Source organism: Notamacropus eugenii, chromosome 1 (genome assembly GCF_028372415.1).
Source record: "Notamacropus eugenii isolate mMacEug1 chromosome 1, mMacEug1.pri_v2, whole genome shotgun sequence".
Lineage (NCBI taxonomy): Eukaryota > Metazoa > Chordata > Mammalia > Diprotodontia > Macropodidae > Notamacropus > Notamacropus eugenii.
In genome coordinates, this window is record NC_092872.1 from 677,061,519 (window position 1) to 677,081,571 (window position 20,053).

At 40.5% G+C, this 20,053-nt stretch overlaps 2 protein-coding genes across 2 annotated transcripts in view; one reads left to right on the forward strand and one right to left on the reverse strand.

Annotated features, from left to right (window-relative positions):
• The window catches only part of MAF (MAF bZIP transcription factor), a 489,475-nt gene extending 487,829 nt beyond the window's left edge, over nucleotides 1-1,646 (forward strand). Inside the window, exon 3 of the mRNA XM_072636388.1 lies at nucleotides 431-1,646. The gene's annotated coding sequence lies outside the window, so the exon portion shown is untranslated. The remainder of the gene's footprint in view (nucleotides 1-430) is intronic.
• Nucleotides 550-20,053, reverse strand: part of WWOX (WW domain containing oxidoreductase) — a 1,243,673-nt gene continuing 1,224,169 nt past the window's right edge. Inside the window, exon 9 of the mRNA XM_072636411.1 lies at nucleotides 550-1,745. Within this exon, the coding sequence (XP_072492512.1) occupies nucleotides 1,557-1,745 (189 nt within the window). The 3' untranslated portion in view covers nucleotides 550-1,556. The remainder of the gene's footprint in view (nucleotides 1,746-20,053) is intronic.

Sequence of the window (20,053 nt, forward strand, 5' to 3'; positions counted from 1 at the left end):
CCGAGAAGGTATCCATGTCAGAGAGAAGTCAGCTACAGGAGGGTCTTATCTGAAGCCCGCAAAGGCCAAGAATTCCAGGGCCCCCTTTGGTGCTTTAAATTGAGCCCCACAGTCTGTGTATCTGCTTCACTCCTCTGGACCCTGAACCATCCTCTCCATCCAGGGAGCTCCCAAGCTGATTACCTTTTTTTTTTAACTTCTCTTCAGAGATACACAGAACCCAGGGGGCACTGGAGAGGGGAGCATGGCCCTTTGATACACACACACACACACACACATCCTCCTAGGCCCAGGTAGTTTCCAATGACAGGGGGTGGGGGGAGTGGGGAGGGGAAGGAGAACCCTTAGCAAATAGCTCATTTGCCATAAATGACACCCAAGAAATGTGAAAGCACAATTAACCGTCTTCCTGTCTTTATCTTGTTTTCAGAAGATGTGATGCTGGGATGCTGATGGCGTGAGACAACTTTCAGGCAAGAAAATAGCCACAAAGCACAAAAAAACAAAACAAAAAACACAACTCAACTCAGTGAAGACGCAAGAACCCTCTTTTCACAGCATCTACAAGAAGCTATTTATTTTTCCTTGGTTTTTTTTTTAAAAGAGAAACTGATACATTTAAAGGAACAGTGCAAATGTTCTCTACAGGGGACAATATTCGAGCATGTTCTTTTATTAAAGCATAAAGATGAGAGGACAGAGACAGATGTAAGCAGGATCTGGCATCAGGAGAACTGAGCGACTGAACCTCAGAGAGATCCTCCTTAGAAGTCTCCACAGAGAGTCAACTCCCTAACAACCTTTCTGTATTCTTAAAGACCTGGGATCTGCTTTCCTGATCCTAAACTAAGCCTTTTAGGGAATAGTGTGCGATGTACTTTTTTTGCTATCTCAAAATACTCTTCAATATTTAATCAGCAGGGGAGGAAATGACCACTGCTTTCTGTGTATATATTTGCTAGTTCAGCACCACATATTTCCTAACTATCACCGAGGCATTTGTTGTTCAGAGTAAAGGGGGTGGAGGGGAAGGGGACCTGAGATTCTCCTTCCGTTCTATTTCCAAGCCTGCTCAAATTTGGTCAGGTTGCATGAAGCAGATATTTCCTGATCAAGATCAATTCTCAAAGATATTTCCTTCCCCAAAGGGGCTGGGGAAGGAGAGGAGGGGGATTGTATGTTGGTGATTTGCAGGAGACTTAGCCAACGAAATCAATGAAAAAGTTGACTTGTACTTTTAAAGTAACACAAAAGATGCCCCACATTTCATTGAGGGCTCTACTTTGCAAAGGCTACAATCCTAAGGAAAAGGAAAAGTAAGCCCTGGAAAGAGATATTGTCCCTTTAACCTATAGAATTCCCTGCTTCCCATTAGTACTTAACATTTTTCACTACGTTGTGACTGCTATTATTTTGTTTAACACTAGCTAATCTGTAACCAAGGTATATGGAAACCCTCTAGATGATAAGCTTGGAAAGGTTCCAGAGTTGGCAGTTTTCTCGTACACACACATACGCTTGGTGTGTTTTGATCCTTACAGGAGGTCCCCTCCCCATCAGCTGGTCTGCCTGCCAACTCGTTCTTGGATCAGCCTCTCACTGAGCTCCCACAAGGCCCTCGCCGTCACTTCATTCTGGGCCTCTGCTGAAGGCAAGCAGCGACAGCAATTGTTGAAATACATTCCTCCTAGGCCCTCCAGCTCTGGGGCCACTGCACAGTACACGGTGGTAGCCGCTCCTTGTTGCTGAAATTCAAACAGAGAGTAGGAATTAGCAAACATGATCTTGGCCTCCTCAGGTTCCTATCTTACTCAAAGGACAGCCACATTTCCATAGGCTTCTGTGATGGATTCTAAGCACAAGGCTCTGAAAGATGGGACTAACCTGGGGGGAAAAGAAATTTAAGAACTTTCACTGACAACGAGTCAAAAAATAAAATAAAATAAACAAACACAAAACCGGAAGCCAAGGGAAACACTGAAATATGAAAAACCAACAGGTGTATGGAAGAAGGCATGGTCTTCTAAGTGAAAAGAGGAGGAAAGAGTGTTATTTTTACAAGCAGAAACATACTTTTAATTTCTACATCCTACTGATCTAGCTAAGAATGTAATGTGACAGTTGGTTTTTCTAAAACCTTCTTTCAGAATTAACCTAGGCACTTCAATTAAAGCCTAACATGTGGAATACTTTTGGGGCCTAACCAGAGCTCCATATATCTTTGGCTTCCTATGGTGTGACAGAGGTTAATGTCACCATTCACGCACACTCACACACACACACACGTACACCCCACACGTGCACTTATACAGACAGTGAAATAATTCTGGATTTTCAGAGATTTAAATTTCTCCTTGTCCTTTGGAATCATTTTATAAATCCCAAAGAAATGTTGCATTTAGATAAATACATAGAAAAGGCAGGGTAATTTTGTCCCCTCCCTCTTCTTCAGGAATAGAACTGATCCCTTCCCATTGGGATTCCTTCCCATGATGGAAATCTCCTGCTTAGCCAATCTCAGTTTTGATGATGCATGTGCACACATGTGTACATATTGGGGAAGGGGGAGTGCAGTTGATGTGGTAGTACTTTGTGGGGTCTAACAGAATGCCATCAGACGAACTGTAAAGAGGGCAAAGAAATCACTATGCTTCACCAGCGATAATTAAAAATAATAAGCTAGAGCTCATAGAGAGACAGTACGCACCGCTCTAATTTAAAACCAATACAATTTATCTGGCATCTTATGAGTATTTATGTGCATCATAGGCCTTGTCGAGGTAACTAATTATAAGCTGATAGCAATCGGAATACACAGGTTGCCAAGAAAGACACAGAAGATAACGGGAGAGAAAGACGCCAATGGAACATTAGGAAGATGTGGTGAAAAGAGCCATCTCTTGCTGTCCCTGATGACATCACTGCTTCCTCCCCCACCTTCTGCACCACCAACCAACCACCTCTACAGCCTTGTCTGTCCCCAGAGAGTTACAGTCATGGCACATTACCAAGCTGATTGTAGATCAGGGGAGAGTCATGTGGCAATGAGAGCCTGGTGTTTGTTCAATGTGATTGGCTCCCTGTGGTTTCAACAACCCATAGTCACTTGGAAGGCTGGAGTTTCATGGAGGGGAACTCCATATGGTGAAATTATGTTTCACTGGTTTCAGGGTGGGTGGCCTTGTACATGTAGAACCTGCACAAACCAATCTGAAAACAAAATGGTCAAATTCAGCCAAATTGTAGGTTACCGTTAGGGACAGAGGATTGGCTGCTTGAATTCATTTGCATTCAATAAATAACCAATAGAATTAACCATTGTCTTTGCTTAGAGGAGAGTCCTTCCCTCTAAGGGAAAAAAAAAAACCGAACAGTTGTTTGACTAACCTGATCTGTTTCTCTTTCAAATTGGAGTGTGTGTATGTGTATATAGACACAGCCTTTGCCAGTCCCATTTCAGTGTGTCCAGGAAATGTTACTCTTTCTCCCTCTTGTAATAATATGTTTAATGGACTAGTCATCAACTATTCCTTAAAATATTAACACTGTGATGGCCGCTTTCTTCAAAGTGTTCATGATATTTCTCCATCTTTCCCTGAGAATCATTAGGTCTACTTGACAAGAAGGGGAACTGAGGCAAAAGCTGTATCAATGAAGGAAAGGGCAGAATTAAGCCAGTTCTCCAGCTAACATAACACATCAATAATACCTTGGGCTTCAATGATCTGAAAAATCAGTTTTCCCTAGATTTTTTGAATATTTGCCTCAGTTTTACACTTATACTTTGCAACTGTGAACCCATCCTAAAAGAAGTTGAATGACCTGGCCTGTATTCTCTTATGAAGCTAAGAGGGTAGGGATTTATCCTGAAGTCCAAGACAATCCAGAGGACCAAAAAAAATATCCACACTAGCATTCGACTTGACAGTGGTGTATCACATCTGCATAGATGCTGAGTCAAAGCTGAGGTTGGTCCTAGGAATGTGAGAAGAGGAAAGTGGAGTGAGGCATTTTTTTTCCTCCGGATGAAGTTGTTTTCCAGGCATCACTTTGCTGTACAAAACAGTCTGTAAGAAGATTGTGGCTCATGGTTGAGGCTGCCTTTTCCTAGGAAAATGTGTCTTCACACTGATCCCAGAAGAAGGTGGTTGGGAAGCATTTTGTCCTCATCATCTGACATCAACAACATTCAACATTCATTCATGTCAACCGGCATTTGGCAGCCATATTGCAACCCTCAACTCTAAAATGTTTCATTGGATTGGATTGGCTGGTTGGATCATTACACTACTTGTCTGGCATGAAATGTAAATTTAATTACCTCACAAGAGGCTTTTTTTTTTTGGTAGGAAAACATAGGATACTGTCATCTGAGAGCAAAGGACTTCTCTACCCCAGGATTATCTGTATTCAGCTGGCACAGGGTCACAATTTGCCATAATTTGCAAATACCACTAAAGGGAACGGTCTTCTCCTTCAGATTGCATTTGGCAACTTTAGGAAAGAAATGGCCACTTGGTATTCAATGTACCATTGGTTCAGTTTCTCTACAGATGTTCCTTTGGCCACATTTGTAGCATCTTCTGATCAACAACTTTATACAATCTGACATTATGACATTCAATAACAAGCTTTAATTTTTTTGCTCATCAACTTTCTGGTTCACATATCATCAGCATAAGACAGAACGGGCATCTCATTAGGAAAAAAATTCCATGCTGCCGATAAAAGAAAAACCATTCCTAAACTGATAAAAAAAAAAATCACTAAAAAAAAAATAAAGCAGAGCACTTTAATCACTGATGAACGACTTTCAATGCTAAGCAGTTTGTGGCATGTCAGTTGGGGATTCTGAAAAGATGAAAGTCCTATAGAAAAGAATTAATGTTAACAACTTTGTTAGAAATTTCCTCAAACAACAGGCTTGTCAGTCATCACCACTGCTTGCTGATCCATTGTGATAAAAAAATAAAAATAGTTAGCATATAAATAATGATAAGAGTTATGGGCTCTCCCACAAACATCGGTTTTAATGTTTTGTTTTTTAAAGAAAATTATCCGGCTTGTCATTTGCACGAGGTTGCTAATCACTAGAGCTGAGGTCAAATATCTTTAACCTATAACAAAGACAGTGAATTTGGATGATGGATACAAAGGATCCCGAATTTCTGGGAAGGCCAACTGAATCTTTAATCATGCCTGAATGCCATTTCCGATCCAGTCAAACATTTGCAAGCTGCCAGAGGAGGGCTAGGCCATCAATCTTGATAGTGTATGTAAAATTACCCAGGATTCTTGTTCTGGATTAAGTTAAGAGTGTCTTGGTAATAAGGGTTCATCATTCTCTTTCACAAATCATTTGTCAGATGTGCGGTACAATCCGAGCCCACAGAAGGGTGGTTGGAGGAAGCAGTTGCTGTTTATTTATGGTGAGAGCACAAAGACCTAAATTATCTGTCCTTCCAAAATCCTTTGTTGGGAGGAAAATGTTAAACAGTGGCTTTTCATTGGAATTTATTTGATAACTGCTAGCTATCAATTTGTTGCTGTCGCCATTGAATACAAATGAGCATCAAATATCTTAAAGGTAAAAGGAAAGGGATTTCTGGTGTATAATATATGATTAAAAAAAAAAGTTATACCTTAATATATGTAATGCATCTGTTAGTATTTGGAGATAATCCTTGCATTCTTAATAAGAAGACATGTTACACAATTTAGTTTTTCATTTTGAATTTATTTATTTTCAAATGCATGTTTATTTGTACAGATTAGATTCCTGTTAGAGACAGGTTAAAGTATTCCACGCTGAAGACTAGCTTCAGAACTGTGGCATACCTAGATATTTGGGCAGGGCCAGAGATGAGCCAGTACTGGCAGTGCCAAGCAATGCCAATTGCATCAAGTTTTCCAAAGAGTATTTTCTTCGAGGAAGAGTGGGAAGATAGGTTTGGATAGACATGTGGACCCCAAGGCCAACTGTGAGGAGAGCCATCATTGGCTGCCCAGCTGTACCCCAGAGCTCTGAGGGGCAAAGTGGAAGGAGGAGGACTGAGCTCCACGGAGGCAGGTCTGGCATTTGCTTTCTTCACAGTCTGGGCACCTTTGTTGTTATTCATCTTAGGTCTATTAGGCAAAGCAAACACTTTCCAAATGCAAAAACAGCCGCTAATCCAGTGGTATTGTGAACATGCCACACAGAGCGGAATAATTTATTATTACCCAGCAGTGGAGGAGATGAGGTAATAAGAGTGCATTCCACCCTGTGGAATGAATGGCCATCTCCCCGCCCTCTCCATCTCTCCATGTCCTCCAATAACACTTCTGCAAGAGGGTGTAAAACCACTCTGCTGGAAAGGAGCCACGCCAGGTTTCCCGGCTTCTTTGTGGGCCTCTCAGCAACGACTAGGGATCAATTCCACAGGAAACAGTTACTTTAAAATCCCTTATTTTGAACCAACAGTGTAAAAGCAAACACTTCCAAAAGCCTATTTATTCTCAGCCTCACTGTGGGAGGACAGACAACCTGAAAATGGACTGAATAGGAAAATTTTCCATTAGCTAATGACAAAACTCAGCCCTCATGGAAATGAGGCTGCTATACAGCCTTCTGAATTGGCATTCACACTGATATATAAAGGGATGGTCCCTCACCAGCAATTAATTTGGGGAGCAGGGTGTGTTCATTCAATCCATTCTATGTTGATTAAATACCTACTGTGTGCAGAGGTTGCTCATTCACTAGGTTCACTGAGCATTTAGTAAGTACCTACTATGTGTGGAGCACTATGCTAGGCACTGAAGGAAGCAGGTAAGAAACAATAAATAAGATAGTGTCCAGTGGAGTGGAGTGGGGGGGAGTAGGGGAAGAGAGGGAAGGAGAAAGAGAGAGACAGAAATAGACAGAGAGAGAGAGAGAGAGAGAGGTGGGGGGAAGGATTTAAAGCAGGGAGTTAGAGCTCATGTAGGCTGACATCTTCATTTGAGAGAGGAGGAGGCCAAGGTCTAGAGAAAGAAAATGCTATGCTTGTTGTCACAAGAACGGTTAAGTAGCAGAGTTAGAATCTGAACTTAGTCCAATTTTGTTTTTGCTTTGTCTGAGGACTCTAGTTTAGGGTTTCTTTGACTGAAGATCCTGAGTTCTGGTATTTTCTATTTCCCTCTGGAATTACAATTTCATCTATAAAATAAGGGCATGGGAAAAGTAGGCCTCTAAAGCCTTTCCAGGTCTAACTTCTTTGCTTCTAACTTTGAGTAGATAAGGAGCACAGGATACTTTCTTTCTGACCTACTCTGGCTTCTTCTTTGGCAGACATCTCAAGGCACATTCACTCAGAGATGGCCACTTGATAAGTACCTGGAACAGTCCCTGTCCTAAGAGAACTCATTCTATTGCTGGATCTTACATTCATTCATTATTCAGATCCATCATCTCTGTAAGTAACATCTTTCAGCTATGCTGAATACAAGAATCGAGGAACTTAACATTTACCAATTCTGTTTTTGGCCTAAAAGCAGGACTGTTAGTTAACACATCCCATTGTGCGTGTGATATCCTGGGAGACATTCTGTAAGTTGAATGATCCTTCAACTCTCTGGCTCTCATTAACTCGTACTAATTAAGACATAAGCTTTCGCATACTCTTCTACCATCTCCTCTTCCATATTCCTCTCAAGATGACAACATTCATTCCATCCAGACACAGACTACAATAAGCATAACTCTCTTTAGGTGATCAGTGAGACATGGAGGTTGTCCTTCGGCGGCTTGGTGAACAAGCTAAATTGACATTATATCCACTTGGATGAACAAGAATGAAGGTCCAACCCTACCAGAGACAAGCTAAAAGCAAATGACCTCCAGATGATGAAGTTGCACCTGCAGCAAAATGGCACTTCCAAAGTCCAGCTTCCTCCCCAGTTAGAAAACCCAACTTGAACTTGCTGTTTGTCCACAGACTTTTTCAGAGGATGAATTGAATCACCTCAAAACTAGGGGTATCTCCACAATCTGCCTAATAAGTCAGTACCTAGCCATAGATGCAAAGAAGTGCAACCTTTCCAAGGAAAACTGAAGGTGTAGTCTATCTGATCTGCTTATTTCATCTGTTCAATTCCCTCCCAATTAATTCCTGAAAAAAATTGACTGCAAAGACCTCCCTCTCCTGTCCATCAATCAAGCTATTGCAGATCTTTTCCAGGTTAGTTTTAAGGGAGGACTTTCTTCATGGCCCATGAGAGCTTTGTATATGTAGAATAGACTAATATATCAATATATATATATGTATATATACATATATATATATTCTCCTTGAGTAGGAAAAGAAAGGAATTCATTTAAGAGTTTTCAACTGTAGAAGAATTAAAACAAAGTGATGGTGAGAACAATTACATTTAGGCTATGTTCTGGTTTTTACCTCTGAAGGAGAAAATGTTTCCATTGCAATAAATGCATTTTGATAATACATTATAGTGTTTGTGCTATGCAACAAATAACTGATATGCTCTTGGGAATGGAGAGAGACACAAGGGCCCCAAAGCCTGGAGACCACCATGCAGCCAAATCCCTCCTCTACACTCTAAGCTGGGAATCTGCCCCATGGAAAGAACTGCAGGGAACTGCTCTCTTGGATGAAGGGTTAAGGGGAAGGGGAGACAAGCAGCTTATCTTCTCACTTCAGATGGAGACTTGATCTGAGCTTGACATCTCAGCAGCCAACATGCTGAAAAATGTGAAGAACCAACAGGTATTATCAATGATCTTGGGGGCAAGAATATACCTGAAACTATCTTTCATCTTGATTTACAATCCTCTCTTCTCCCAGAATCTCCCAAATGACATGGGTTCTCATCTGGATCTCCAAATTCCCTATTTCCAAATATTTGGTGTAAATATCATTTCTCAAAGTTGGAGGGAATATGCCTCTAAAAATGGATCTGTTTCTAGATAAGACTTTGTCTTCTTTAAACTCTGCATATCCTTCAGTACAGTAGGCTCTGGATAAATGACTGTTAAACCTGTTTATGGAATTTTTCAAGAATTTATGGGAGCACTTCTCCATCTGACTCCGGCTTGGGGAGAAGTCACAGAAAAGGAGAGGCCAAGAGTTCTCTGTTACTGTTGTCTCTGGAAAAATTCCACAGAAATCCACCCAGATGCAAACAGATCTCAGGCACGAAACTTTGTAGATATGAACTTGTGGATAGTGAAACTGAATTCTTGGAAAAGTAGTAGATTTATGAAAAAGTACCGTGGTGTGGTGGCTCCTTTTCCTGTAGTGATTCAACTAGCCCATAGTTAAACTGTATAGTACTCTGGGGCAAATGACCTTGGCAGAATTTCAGGGCTTTTTAGTTTCAAGAAGATAAAGTGTCTTTCATTTTTTTTTTTTTCTAAAATTCTGGAGCCCTTTCTCCCTCTCTTTCTCCACTCCAAAGTTTTAAGTTGCTTGTTCTGTCTCACATTGTGTTGGCTTTGCCAACATCCTGGCATTGCCTATGGGCTTTGCTGTTACTGGTGACCAGCTCATTCTTTTGTTAGTGGTACCCTTTTCCCTACAACAAGGAAGGGAAGAAAGGATGGGTTTAGACTGTCTGAGGATATTTTAAAGCCTTTATTCTCCTGCTCATTAGCACTTTCCAGAGACATGAAGAATAGTAGAGGTCTGGACTCAAGGAGTATATATCCTTCCTCCCACAGTGTCCAGGACACCCAATGTCAGTGAGGTGACCACTCACAGAGTGACTTCATCCTAGAGGATGCCATTTCTTTTCCAACAGAGGTATTTCCTTGCTGGAATTGGAAGTCATGTTGGGATATCTGATTTTCCTCATCCTCAATTGATAACAGTGAAGTGAGCAGGCAGAGGGACTCAACATGAGGCTACAATCACTCTCCCACCATATTGGAAAACTTCATTTAGGAGGCATATGAAAAATTTCCAGTGATGACTGCTGATACAGTCCCACGTTGGTTAGAAAAAAGAGAGAGAGAATTTGTGAGATGAAGAATTTCTGTATTTAACTTGTGTTCACTTGGAACATTTAATATTTTGACTCTCTGTATCTTATTCAACTTCTGTTTTGCCTAGCACTATATACTATATATAAATGTATGCATACATATATACAGTATATATAGACTTTTACTATTATTACCTTACACAATTAACGATTTTAGTTCAGACATAATATTGCAAAGAATAGTCTCATAATGCAGCAAAAACCAACCGCTTACTTCTCCCCTTCTTTGGCACAGAATTATTTCGGCCTGACTGCAGCCCGACTGTGACTTCCACAGAAATGCAAGCTGCAGTAGAGGGTTTCTGATACGGGAGGCTTTTAGGACAGACATCCACCAAGCGGTTTGTTTAGATTTTTAAAGCTAATGGCTACTTTTCATCTGCTGAAATGGACACCTCAGTACCTATAATACATTGGAAAAACCACAGGGTGTTCTGATGGGCCATAGCGGGCAAAGAATTAACTGTTAACTCTGTCTTCCAGAAACTGATTAAGGGAATGTATTTTGCAATAATACCCATCGAGTAACCAGGCCTCTAATGACCAGACTTAGTGCTCTAAACCGAGCACTTCTGTGTAATGTATGTGTGATGTTCATAGATAGCCGGTTATAAAGTGAGCCCTGTTAGTGTGTCTCTCAGGCTCAAAGACACCGGCCTTGTTAATATTTCATTTAGAACATACTGTAGCGAGAGTCTCATTTATATTATGTCCATAATTAATGGTGATAGCTTAGGCACTGTCTTTCCAAGGAGAGATCTCTGCATGCTGGTCGATGGATAATGAGAAACAATAGATATTTCATTCACCAGCAGCTTGTCGCTAGTTAGTAGGAAATTGTTGTGTGTACTGTTGCTTTAATTGCCAAGGTAAATACTGCTGCCGCTTTAGTGAACATTTTAAAGCACTTGATGCAAATAGACTAGAAAGAAAACAAAACACACACACACACACACACACGTCCCTTCACCACGCTAGTCCTTAGCATAGAAGAAACAAAGGTATGTCTTAAAAACCTTTGTGTTCTCTCAATCAAATATGATCCCAATATGCATGCACTGAAGGTCCCCCAACTGTATTTTCGGGGTACAATTAGGCTGCCTTTCTCTTCTCCTCTGTAGACTGTAAATAACTGTAGATCTCTCTTTCTCTGCTTTCCCTGATGTAAATAGATGTAAATACTCTTAAGCTATGCATGTTGATATTCTAGGCAATTTCAGGTACTTTTATAAGCCAAGGCATGTATCCAAACTGGTTTGTTAAAAAACAAAAACAAAAAACAAAACTCTCTCTTAAAGCTTACTCAAAATTAAAGGTTTCTTACTAGACTTGTTGTTTCCATTTCTCTTACTGCTTTCTTTGGGTCACTGTTGGTATCTTGCCTTGGCAAAGAAAGCCCAGCTTCAGGAGAGTCCCCCTCCCTTCTAATTCTTCCTGGCACAGGTCCCTCCCCTTCCCCAAGTGAAGCACACAGTCAATGGTGAGGGAACTCCAACCTCAGAGGAATAGTGTTTGCTTCAGTTTCTTCATCTGTAAAATGGGCTTAAAAACTGCACCTACCTCCCAGGGTTGTTATGAGGATCAAAAGAGAGTACATTGCCTGGTTCATAGTGCTACACAAATGTTAGCTATTTTTCTTACTGTTATTATTACAAACACTTGTTTTTTCATATGTAAAGTAAGAGAGAGTTGAACTAGCACATCCCTTATAGTTCTGTGATTCTGGGTCTATTATTATTGATATAAAATTGGGCCAAAAGGCCTCCTCTGATGCCTCACCATAGGATACAGGGATCCTAGGTCTTCAAAGATCATCTCCATGAAATCCAACCTCTATCTGATGCTCCCAAATGGTAAAGATTATCAACAGGCTTTGGGTCTGCCCTCCAAGGACCAACCTAGCCAGGCACAGAGAGTTTTATGGCCAATCCAAATGAATCCATCAAACAACAAGAATTTATCAGGAACTTAATATGTGCCAGGCAACAGTGCTTAGTGCAGGGTACAAAGATAAAAATCAAACAGTCTCTGCCTTCTAGGATCTTACACTTCAATAAGAAGAAAATTACAGTAAGCCATGAAATAGTTAAAGATACAAAATAATCCTTTGTGTCACACAGCCCCTTTCTGATCTGAACTGAGTGTGTCAGCGTGAAGGGGCAGAGAGAGTTGAGTATTATGTTGCTCGTGGGTTGTCTCCAGGAGAACATGGACAACAAAGGCATGAGAGGAAGGCTATGGAGGAGTGAGATTGGAACCGCAAAAATGAATACAGAAAGCCATCTAAGCACTAGCAATAGGAATGGTTTGAATACTGTAGCACTTGAAGGTTCAGAAACCACAAAAATTTCCTCACAACAAACCTCTGAGCTAAGTAGCATAAAACTTATCATCCTCATTTAAGTGAGTCTCAGAGAAGTTAACACACTTATATAAACTCACAACCTTAGTAAGTGGTGGGTCCAGGCTTCTTTAGAGTATTCACCCATTGTAGGTTTTTAAAAGGAAGTGATATTAAGAGTCCATCTAAAAGGCCAGGTCCCTCATTTTAAAGATGAGGAAAATGGCACTTCAGAGAGGCTTACAGTGACTTGCCCAGAGTCATACTGCTGGCAGAGGTGAAAATGGAATCCAGGTTTTTCTGGCTCCAAGTCCAGGACTTTTCCATTGCCTCATTCATTCAAAAATTAAACCAGCTGAAATTAACAAAGGTCTTCTGGTCCTAGATGTAGTGCTCATTCCACAACAAGAACTCACATTGCTGAATTACTTGACAAAGCTCTTTCCTTTCTACCAACTGTAGTATGAGGGCAGCAGGGCAGATGTTTTTCCCACCATTTTAAAGATGAAGAAACCAAGGATTCAAGGTGGCCCATAATCATATAGGTGGCCAGAAATAAACCCAAGACTCCAAGCTGGGACTTCTGGGTTCAAATATTGTGATCTCTCTACTACACAATGTCTACTGGCAGATTACTCTTAGATCTGGCACTACCTCATTCATTAACTTATAGAACACTAGAGAGAATAGTGTTTGAATCTAGTGATATCTAATAGTGATATAATCTAGAGATAATCTGTTCCAACTACTTTATTTTACAGATGAGGAAATGCAAGCTCTGAAAGCAGAAACAATTACCCTTCAGTCACACAGTGAATTAATGGGACCAGAACACTGAACCCCAGACTCAGGACCCAGTGTCCCTTCCAGCACAGTCCTGTGCCTGACAGATGGTCTGGGGTTTTACTAGGCACTGAATGGATGCCCTCACACCTTACTCTTCCTCATTTAAACTGAGCACCCATATTTCCCCTTTTAGTATGTTTTTGAGTTTGAGAGACTGGAAAATAATTTGATAAATGGTTTGATAAATTCCCCATCTCTTTCTTCCAGATAGTCTACAGCATGCCTGTGGAAGCCATTCAATTGGAGGGAGGTGAACAAAAATGAAATTACTTGATTTTATAGATCAAGCTGTCTTCCATAGACAAATTTCATTGCCAGGTTTCAATTTAGTTATCTTTTGTTTTCATAAATGGGGACTGAGAAGCAAAGTAAAGAAAACTCTAGCAGACAGCACGCCCTCCTCATTGAAATGAAAAAGGTAGTTTTGCTTTCTGTAGCTATGGAAACCAAATGCCATGCAAACTTTTTAATGGCTGGAGAACTGCGCTGGTATTTGAAGATTCTCTTCCCAAGTGCGGTCTTTCAGTATAAATGCATTAATTGACAGTCCCCTTCACGACTTTGTCTTGAAGTTTCCAAACTTAATTTGATGGCTCAGGAGGTTCTCCAGAGCCCTTGAATATACTGTGAAGATGGGTGTTTAAAAAGCTGAGCTGACACTAGCATCCTGTGAAACTCAAGCTGCACTTTCTCTAATAGAGAGCCAAGAAAATGGCTCCCTCTCTTATTAGCCTTCCACAAAGAAAGCCCATTTCATTCACCTTGGAAGGGGAGAGCCTGTTTTTAACCTCCATGGAACAAGAATCAATATCTGCACCTCCTGTGCTGGTGAGGGTAGTGGAGGAAGATCCAATGTGGGTAGGGTGGCTTTGAGTTACTGCCAGGTAGGAGGATGGAGAGGAGGAAATAGGCAGACCACTGGGGCAGCCACTGCTTCACTTAGGGGACTGCTCTCCAGGGCAGCAGGCCAGGTGCTGGCCATATTTTCTCCTCTTCCACAACTTCTCAGATCTCAGTTCCAGAAGGCATCCAGGTCTGCACCCACCATAATCTCTCTACCTCGACCCCAACCCCAAGGCGCTCAGCTTTCTTCTTACTCTTGTATCAGTAACAATGAAGAATGGTTGGTTAGATTTTGATCTGCAACTTCCTAGGCTTCTGATAAAACAAGAAAGCTATGCCTCCCTGCCCTTCTTTTCTATGAGCTAAGAAACCAGAAGTCAATTCTTTGAACAGTGAAGTTAAGGAGTGGAAATTTACACATGGGTCACTTACCTGAGTTAAACAATGAAAGCCACTCTTCCCATAGTGGAACACTGGTCCCACAGATCCCCTCCTGTATTCATTAAAATATCCTAGCTTTAACACTCTTCCTTTCCTTCAATCACAGAAGAAGAGGTAACTCCACTTCTCATTGAGGTCAGTGCCTCTATTTGTATTTTCATCCCATTCTATCAAATTTCCTTTAGGATTTTGTTCTGGAAGCCACCTAGTAACTCAAAAATCTCTAGTCCCAATCATTTCTCCAAACTCACTACTTGTATCTCCAACGACCTATAAGATATGTTCACTTTGATGTCCCATAAGCACCTCATAGGTTCACAGGAAGGACCTCAGCCACTATCTTGTCCAGCCTCTTACTGACCAAAAATTCCGTCTGTAACAACCCTAATAAGTGGTCATAATAGTCTTCACTAGATGTCTTCTGCTAATAGGGAACATCTCTACCAAAGCAGCTCATTATATTTTTGGGAGATCACTCTAGTTGATAGAAATGTTGGTTTTTGTTACGTTGAGCTGAAATTTGCTTCTCTGTAACTTTAACTGGAGGCAGGGTGGTACAATGGGAGGGTCACTGATTATAGACAGAGAACCTTGGTTCAAATATTTACCTCTGATAGGTACTTATATACCTCAGGTTTATCCTTCCTGGATCTCTGTTTCCTTTTCTGTAAAATGAGGAATTAGATGGTCTATGAGGTCCCTTCCAATTCCAGATCTATGACCCTTTAATCCTTCTGGAGCTAATAAGAACAAAGCTTAATGCCTTTTCCATTACACAGGCCTTCAAATACTGAAAGATTGCTATCCTATGTTCCCTATCCTACATTTTCTATTCTCCAGTCTAAATATCATTGGTTTCTTCAAGAGATCCTCCTTTGGTGTGATCTTGAGTTCCCTTCCTATCTTGCTTGCTCTACTCTGGCTGTCAACGTCCTTCCTAAAATGTGGTATGAATAACTAAACAAAATACTTCAGGTGCCTCCTGTGTTCTGGACACTATGTCTGACTCAACCAAACTTCAGTTTCATTTTCATATCATACTGTTGACCAATATTAAGCTTCTAGTCCACTAAAATTCCTAGATTTTCCATAGGAACTGTTGCCTACCTACTTCTCCATCTTGCCACAATAGTAATGGGAATAAATTACACTTGTGTCACACTTTAAAGGTTACAAAGCACTTTATACACGTTATCTGGAATTTCCCAAGAGCCCTGTGAGGTAGGTTCTATGGGTACTTGTGGGATTGATTTTTTTGAACCCAAGTCTTAAACTATACATTTGTCTTTATTAGAATTTATTTGATTAGATTCATCACATGATTCTAGCCTGTCAAGATCTTTTTGGATTTATACTCTGTCACCCAGTGGGTTAGCTCTCCCTCCCAGCATTGTGTCATCTGCAAATGTGATACATATACCATCTAAACCTTTATTCACTATTATTAAATAGCACAGGGCTAAAGACTGATTCTTGCTATATCTCCCTAGAGATCTCTGGCTAAGGATGACATTGTAGCCACTTGGTACCAATCTTTGGGGCTAGTTATTCAACTAGTTCCCTTATGGTTTTAACTTATAGTTCTTTTCTCCATAAATGCAAATTCAAGATAAACCAGGTTCCCTTCATCATGCCTTTGGGCAAGCTCAACCTGGGATGTCTTCCCTTTCCTTTTTCATCAGCTGAATTCTGAGCATCCTTTAAAACTCAACTCAATACTACTTCCTCCAGAAAGCTCTTTCTAATTTCTTTAGTTGGAGTTGATCTTTCCTTCCTCCAATCTCCCATAGTCCTTTGTACCTCTCTTTTGATATTATCTTTGATATTTGAATTTTATAATTCAAATTTCTAATTACAATTGAAAATTATTTAAATTTTAGTGTATAGCACTAATAACATGGGAAGAGTGGCTTTGAGTTACTGCCAGGTGGGAGAATGGAGAGGAGGAAATGGGCAGACCACTGGGGCAGCCACTGCTTCACTTAGGGGACTGCTCTCCAGGACAGCAGGTCAGGTGGTGGTCAGTATTGTTTTGCATATTTGTGCATGTTATAACCTGCTGCTAAACTATAAGCGCTATATGACCAAGGGCTAAGTCTAAATAATCATTTCATTTCCTGCAGTGCCTAACACAGTATTTACATGTAATAGATATTTGATTCATTCATAAAATGAATGAATGAATGAATGAATGTTTCTCCCCTCCTCCCACTCCCCCCAAAAATGGATATCTAGTCATGTCATTTTGTCAGAGTTCTTTCATTATTAAACTAAGATGGAACCTTAATTTCTACAGGACAAATAATCCTCATTTCTTTAAGTTTTCATAGACCAATCTATCCATAAGTATTTATTCAGCACCAAATACATTCTAGTCACTAAGCTAAGTACTAGAATAACAAGATCTGAAAGTTGAAAGAAAATGCAATGGGCATCCAATCTAACTCATGCCTTACTAAGAATCCCCTCTAAAATATATCCCACAAGTAGTCAGCGACTTCCTGTTTTAAAATATCCAGTGTGCTGGAGCGTTCTATTCTACTTTTATCCAGTTCTGATTATTAAGAGGCTTTTCCTTATACTGAATTCAAATTGCCACCAAATAGAAATACAATCACTGTCATCAGATACTTGAAGGAAACATTCTCTGCCCCAGATCAACCCTTCTCCAGGCTAATCATGGGGCAGACGGAGATTTGACTAGGTCTAGAAGGTCTCTTTTAGCTCAAATGTTCTCTGATTACATCAGTCACATTCAGGAAAAAAAAAAAAAGGCTGAGATGCATTGTTAGCGTCTGAGAAATGTATGTGCTCCTGAACACTGAAGTCTATTATAAGCTGGCTACCACACCGGATTTTTCTTCTTACAACAAACAAACAAAGCTTCATGCAGACTATCCAAATGACCATATAGATAGATTGGCCACGTGGATTTCTTCCAATAAGAAATCCATTTTGTAGCCACTGTACCCTACAGATCTTTATACTGACTCTTGTCCAAGCCAGAGGTCAAGGTCCTGGCAAAGGATGTGTCCTTGCTCATCATCAACAACCTCTACTACTGGGAGTGTGGGAGGAATCTGGGTGTAAGGGATAGCTATCATATGCTCACAAGCATAGCCAGAAAAAAAAAGAAAGAGAAAACATAGGAGAAACAGTTATAAGAATAATGTGGGTATTTATCATTTCTCCTCCTGGTGGCTCAATCAGTTTGGAAAGATTTGCAACATTTAGTAGAAAGAGCACTGGATGTGGCTCGTCTGAGAACTTGGGTTCCAATACTGGTTAAACTGATTTAATGAATATGTGGACTTTGGTGAGTCTCTTCTCCCTTGTCTTTAGTTTCTTCTTCTGCATAATTAAAAGATTGGACTAAATCATCTCAAAGGTCCCTTCCTGCTTGAAATTCTATGATCCAGTGATGGTGGGTTACCATCTGAGAACAAAACACTTCAAGATAATTCACTCATCCTCACAATGCAATCAATGCCAGAAAAAGAAGTGATAGCATTCTTGGAGATCCCAAAAGTTCAGAGCTGAAGCACACCTCAAACAGTCATTCCAATCAATGCCCGAACAGCAAGTATAGAGATAGATGATTGATAAGTGGATAAATGGATAGATAGATGATAGGCATATGGATAATAGATGATAGTTAATAAATGCATAGATAGATATGAGAGAGAGAGAGAGAAAGAGAGAGAGAGAGAGAGAGAGAGAGAAACTATTCATGAGCTTACTATGTGCCTGGTAGTGTTCTAAGGGCTGGAATACAAAACCAAAAACAAACAAAAAAGAGTCCCTAGTCTCAAATATCTTACATTCTAATAAGGAATGACAAAATGTAAAGGAAATCTAGAAAGTGAGGGTGAAGGAGGTCATGAAGCCTTTTCTTGAAGAGCAAACCCCTACTTCCTGACCTACACCATTCCTATTTGTAGTAGCCCTCATTTTTAGGAAACAGATGCCTACATCTCCCCCTTCAAGACTTAGAAATGAAAGCAGCCTTTAGCACTGCATTTCTTCTCATGAAAAGGCACAGATCCAGAGTTCCTCAGTAGGATTACACAGATGAAGGAAGTAGAGAATTGAGCAGTTACATGGTAGACAATGACTAGGGATGTTCAAGTCACAGAAGACCAGTCCAAATTTGACATTCCACAACAGCTGGAAGATTGGGGTCAAATGTATCCAGATAAATAAGATAAGGAGTTTCTCATACTGCTTAGTGGTGCAAGTGAAAGTATGATTGAGGCTGGGTCTTCTTACCATGCAACTAGAGCTACCAATCACAGATGTTGGCTGCTGGTAAGGATTTTTGAGTAGACTGAAATGAAATCTAGTTTGGGTTATGCCATTATCTAAGCGATATGCCAAACTAGTTAAAGACTGGCAGAAGAAGGTGTTATAGGGGTAATGATATGGGGGGAGCTATGACGAATTTTCCATCTTGGCTGGGTAAAGTTCATCTTGATTTTGGTCCTAACCATGAAGCACTTCAATAGCCCAAATTATATTGATAGAATCATAGAATTTTGAGCTAAAAGTGACCTGGGATAATTTAGTCCAACCCTTCTTTCTCACTGAGGAAGATCTTGAGGCTCAGAGAACAGAAATGAGCTGCTTAAGATCAGAAAAGTAGTCAGAAGCAAAGCAGGATTCGAATTTAGGTCTTCCCAATCCAAATCCTGTACTTTCCTCAATACATTGCACTGCCTCTTAAAAGTTGTCATTAACGTGAGTATAACCTCCATAAATGGTGATCCCAGGCTTTAGAATTACTGTGGCCAAAAAAAAAAAATCATTCCCTGGTGACTGACACCAGCTTCTCCATACTTACATAGGCTGGGCTCAGCCTCATATGGATGAAGGCTCATGGACTCATAGCTGGAAGAAGCCATCCAAATCAACTCCATCGTTTTATAGATGAGGGAACTGAGAACTGGAAGGTTAAGAGACTTGTCCAAAATCACCCCAGCAGTCATCCTCAGAGGTAGGGTCTGACTCCAGGTCTTCTGACTCTACAGTTTGTGCATTATCTGCTATGTCATGGCACCTCTGTATATACTGGTAAGACACAAGGACATTTTAGATTGGCAAGGCCTGCCAAAGTCTGTGCTAGTATATCCTTCTAGTGCCCAGGGTCATGTCCACATAACAATAGAACAAGAAAGCGATGTGGTTCCATTTCTCCAAAGAGAAAGCAGTACGGTTGCAATTCCATTGGCTAATAACGTGAAAATACTGATCTGCAAAACACCCAATCTCCTATTAATAAATGGCAAACACTCTGACACATTCTCTCAAGCAAAGGGAAAAAAAGTTTACTTCCTTTAGTTATGTTTCAACTTTCAGTTCTTTTCACTCTTAAGCTGCTTCTTGCTTCATAGGCTTCTGTCAATGATCGATTGATCTAAACCCTTCTTTCATCCATTCAAGGCTGGATCCATAATCGCTTCAGATTTCATGTATGATCTAATTCTGGGGGCTGGGGGCTGGGGCTTTTTGTTGTTGTTTTTATATGTGGGTTTTAAAAAAGGTTTGTTGACTAAAACAGAA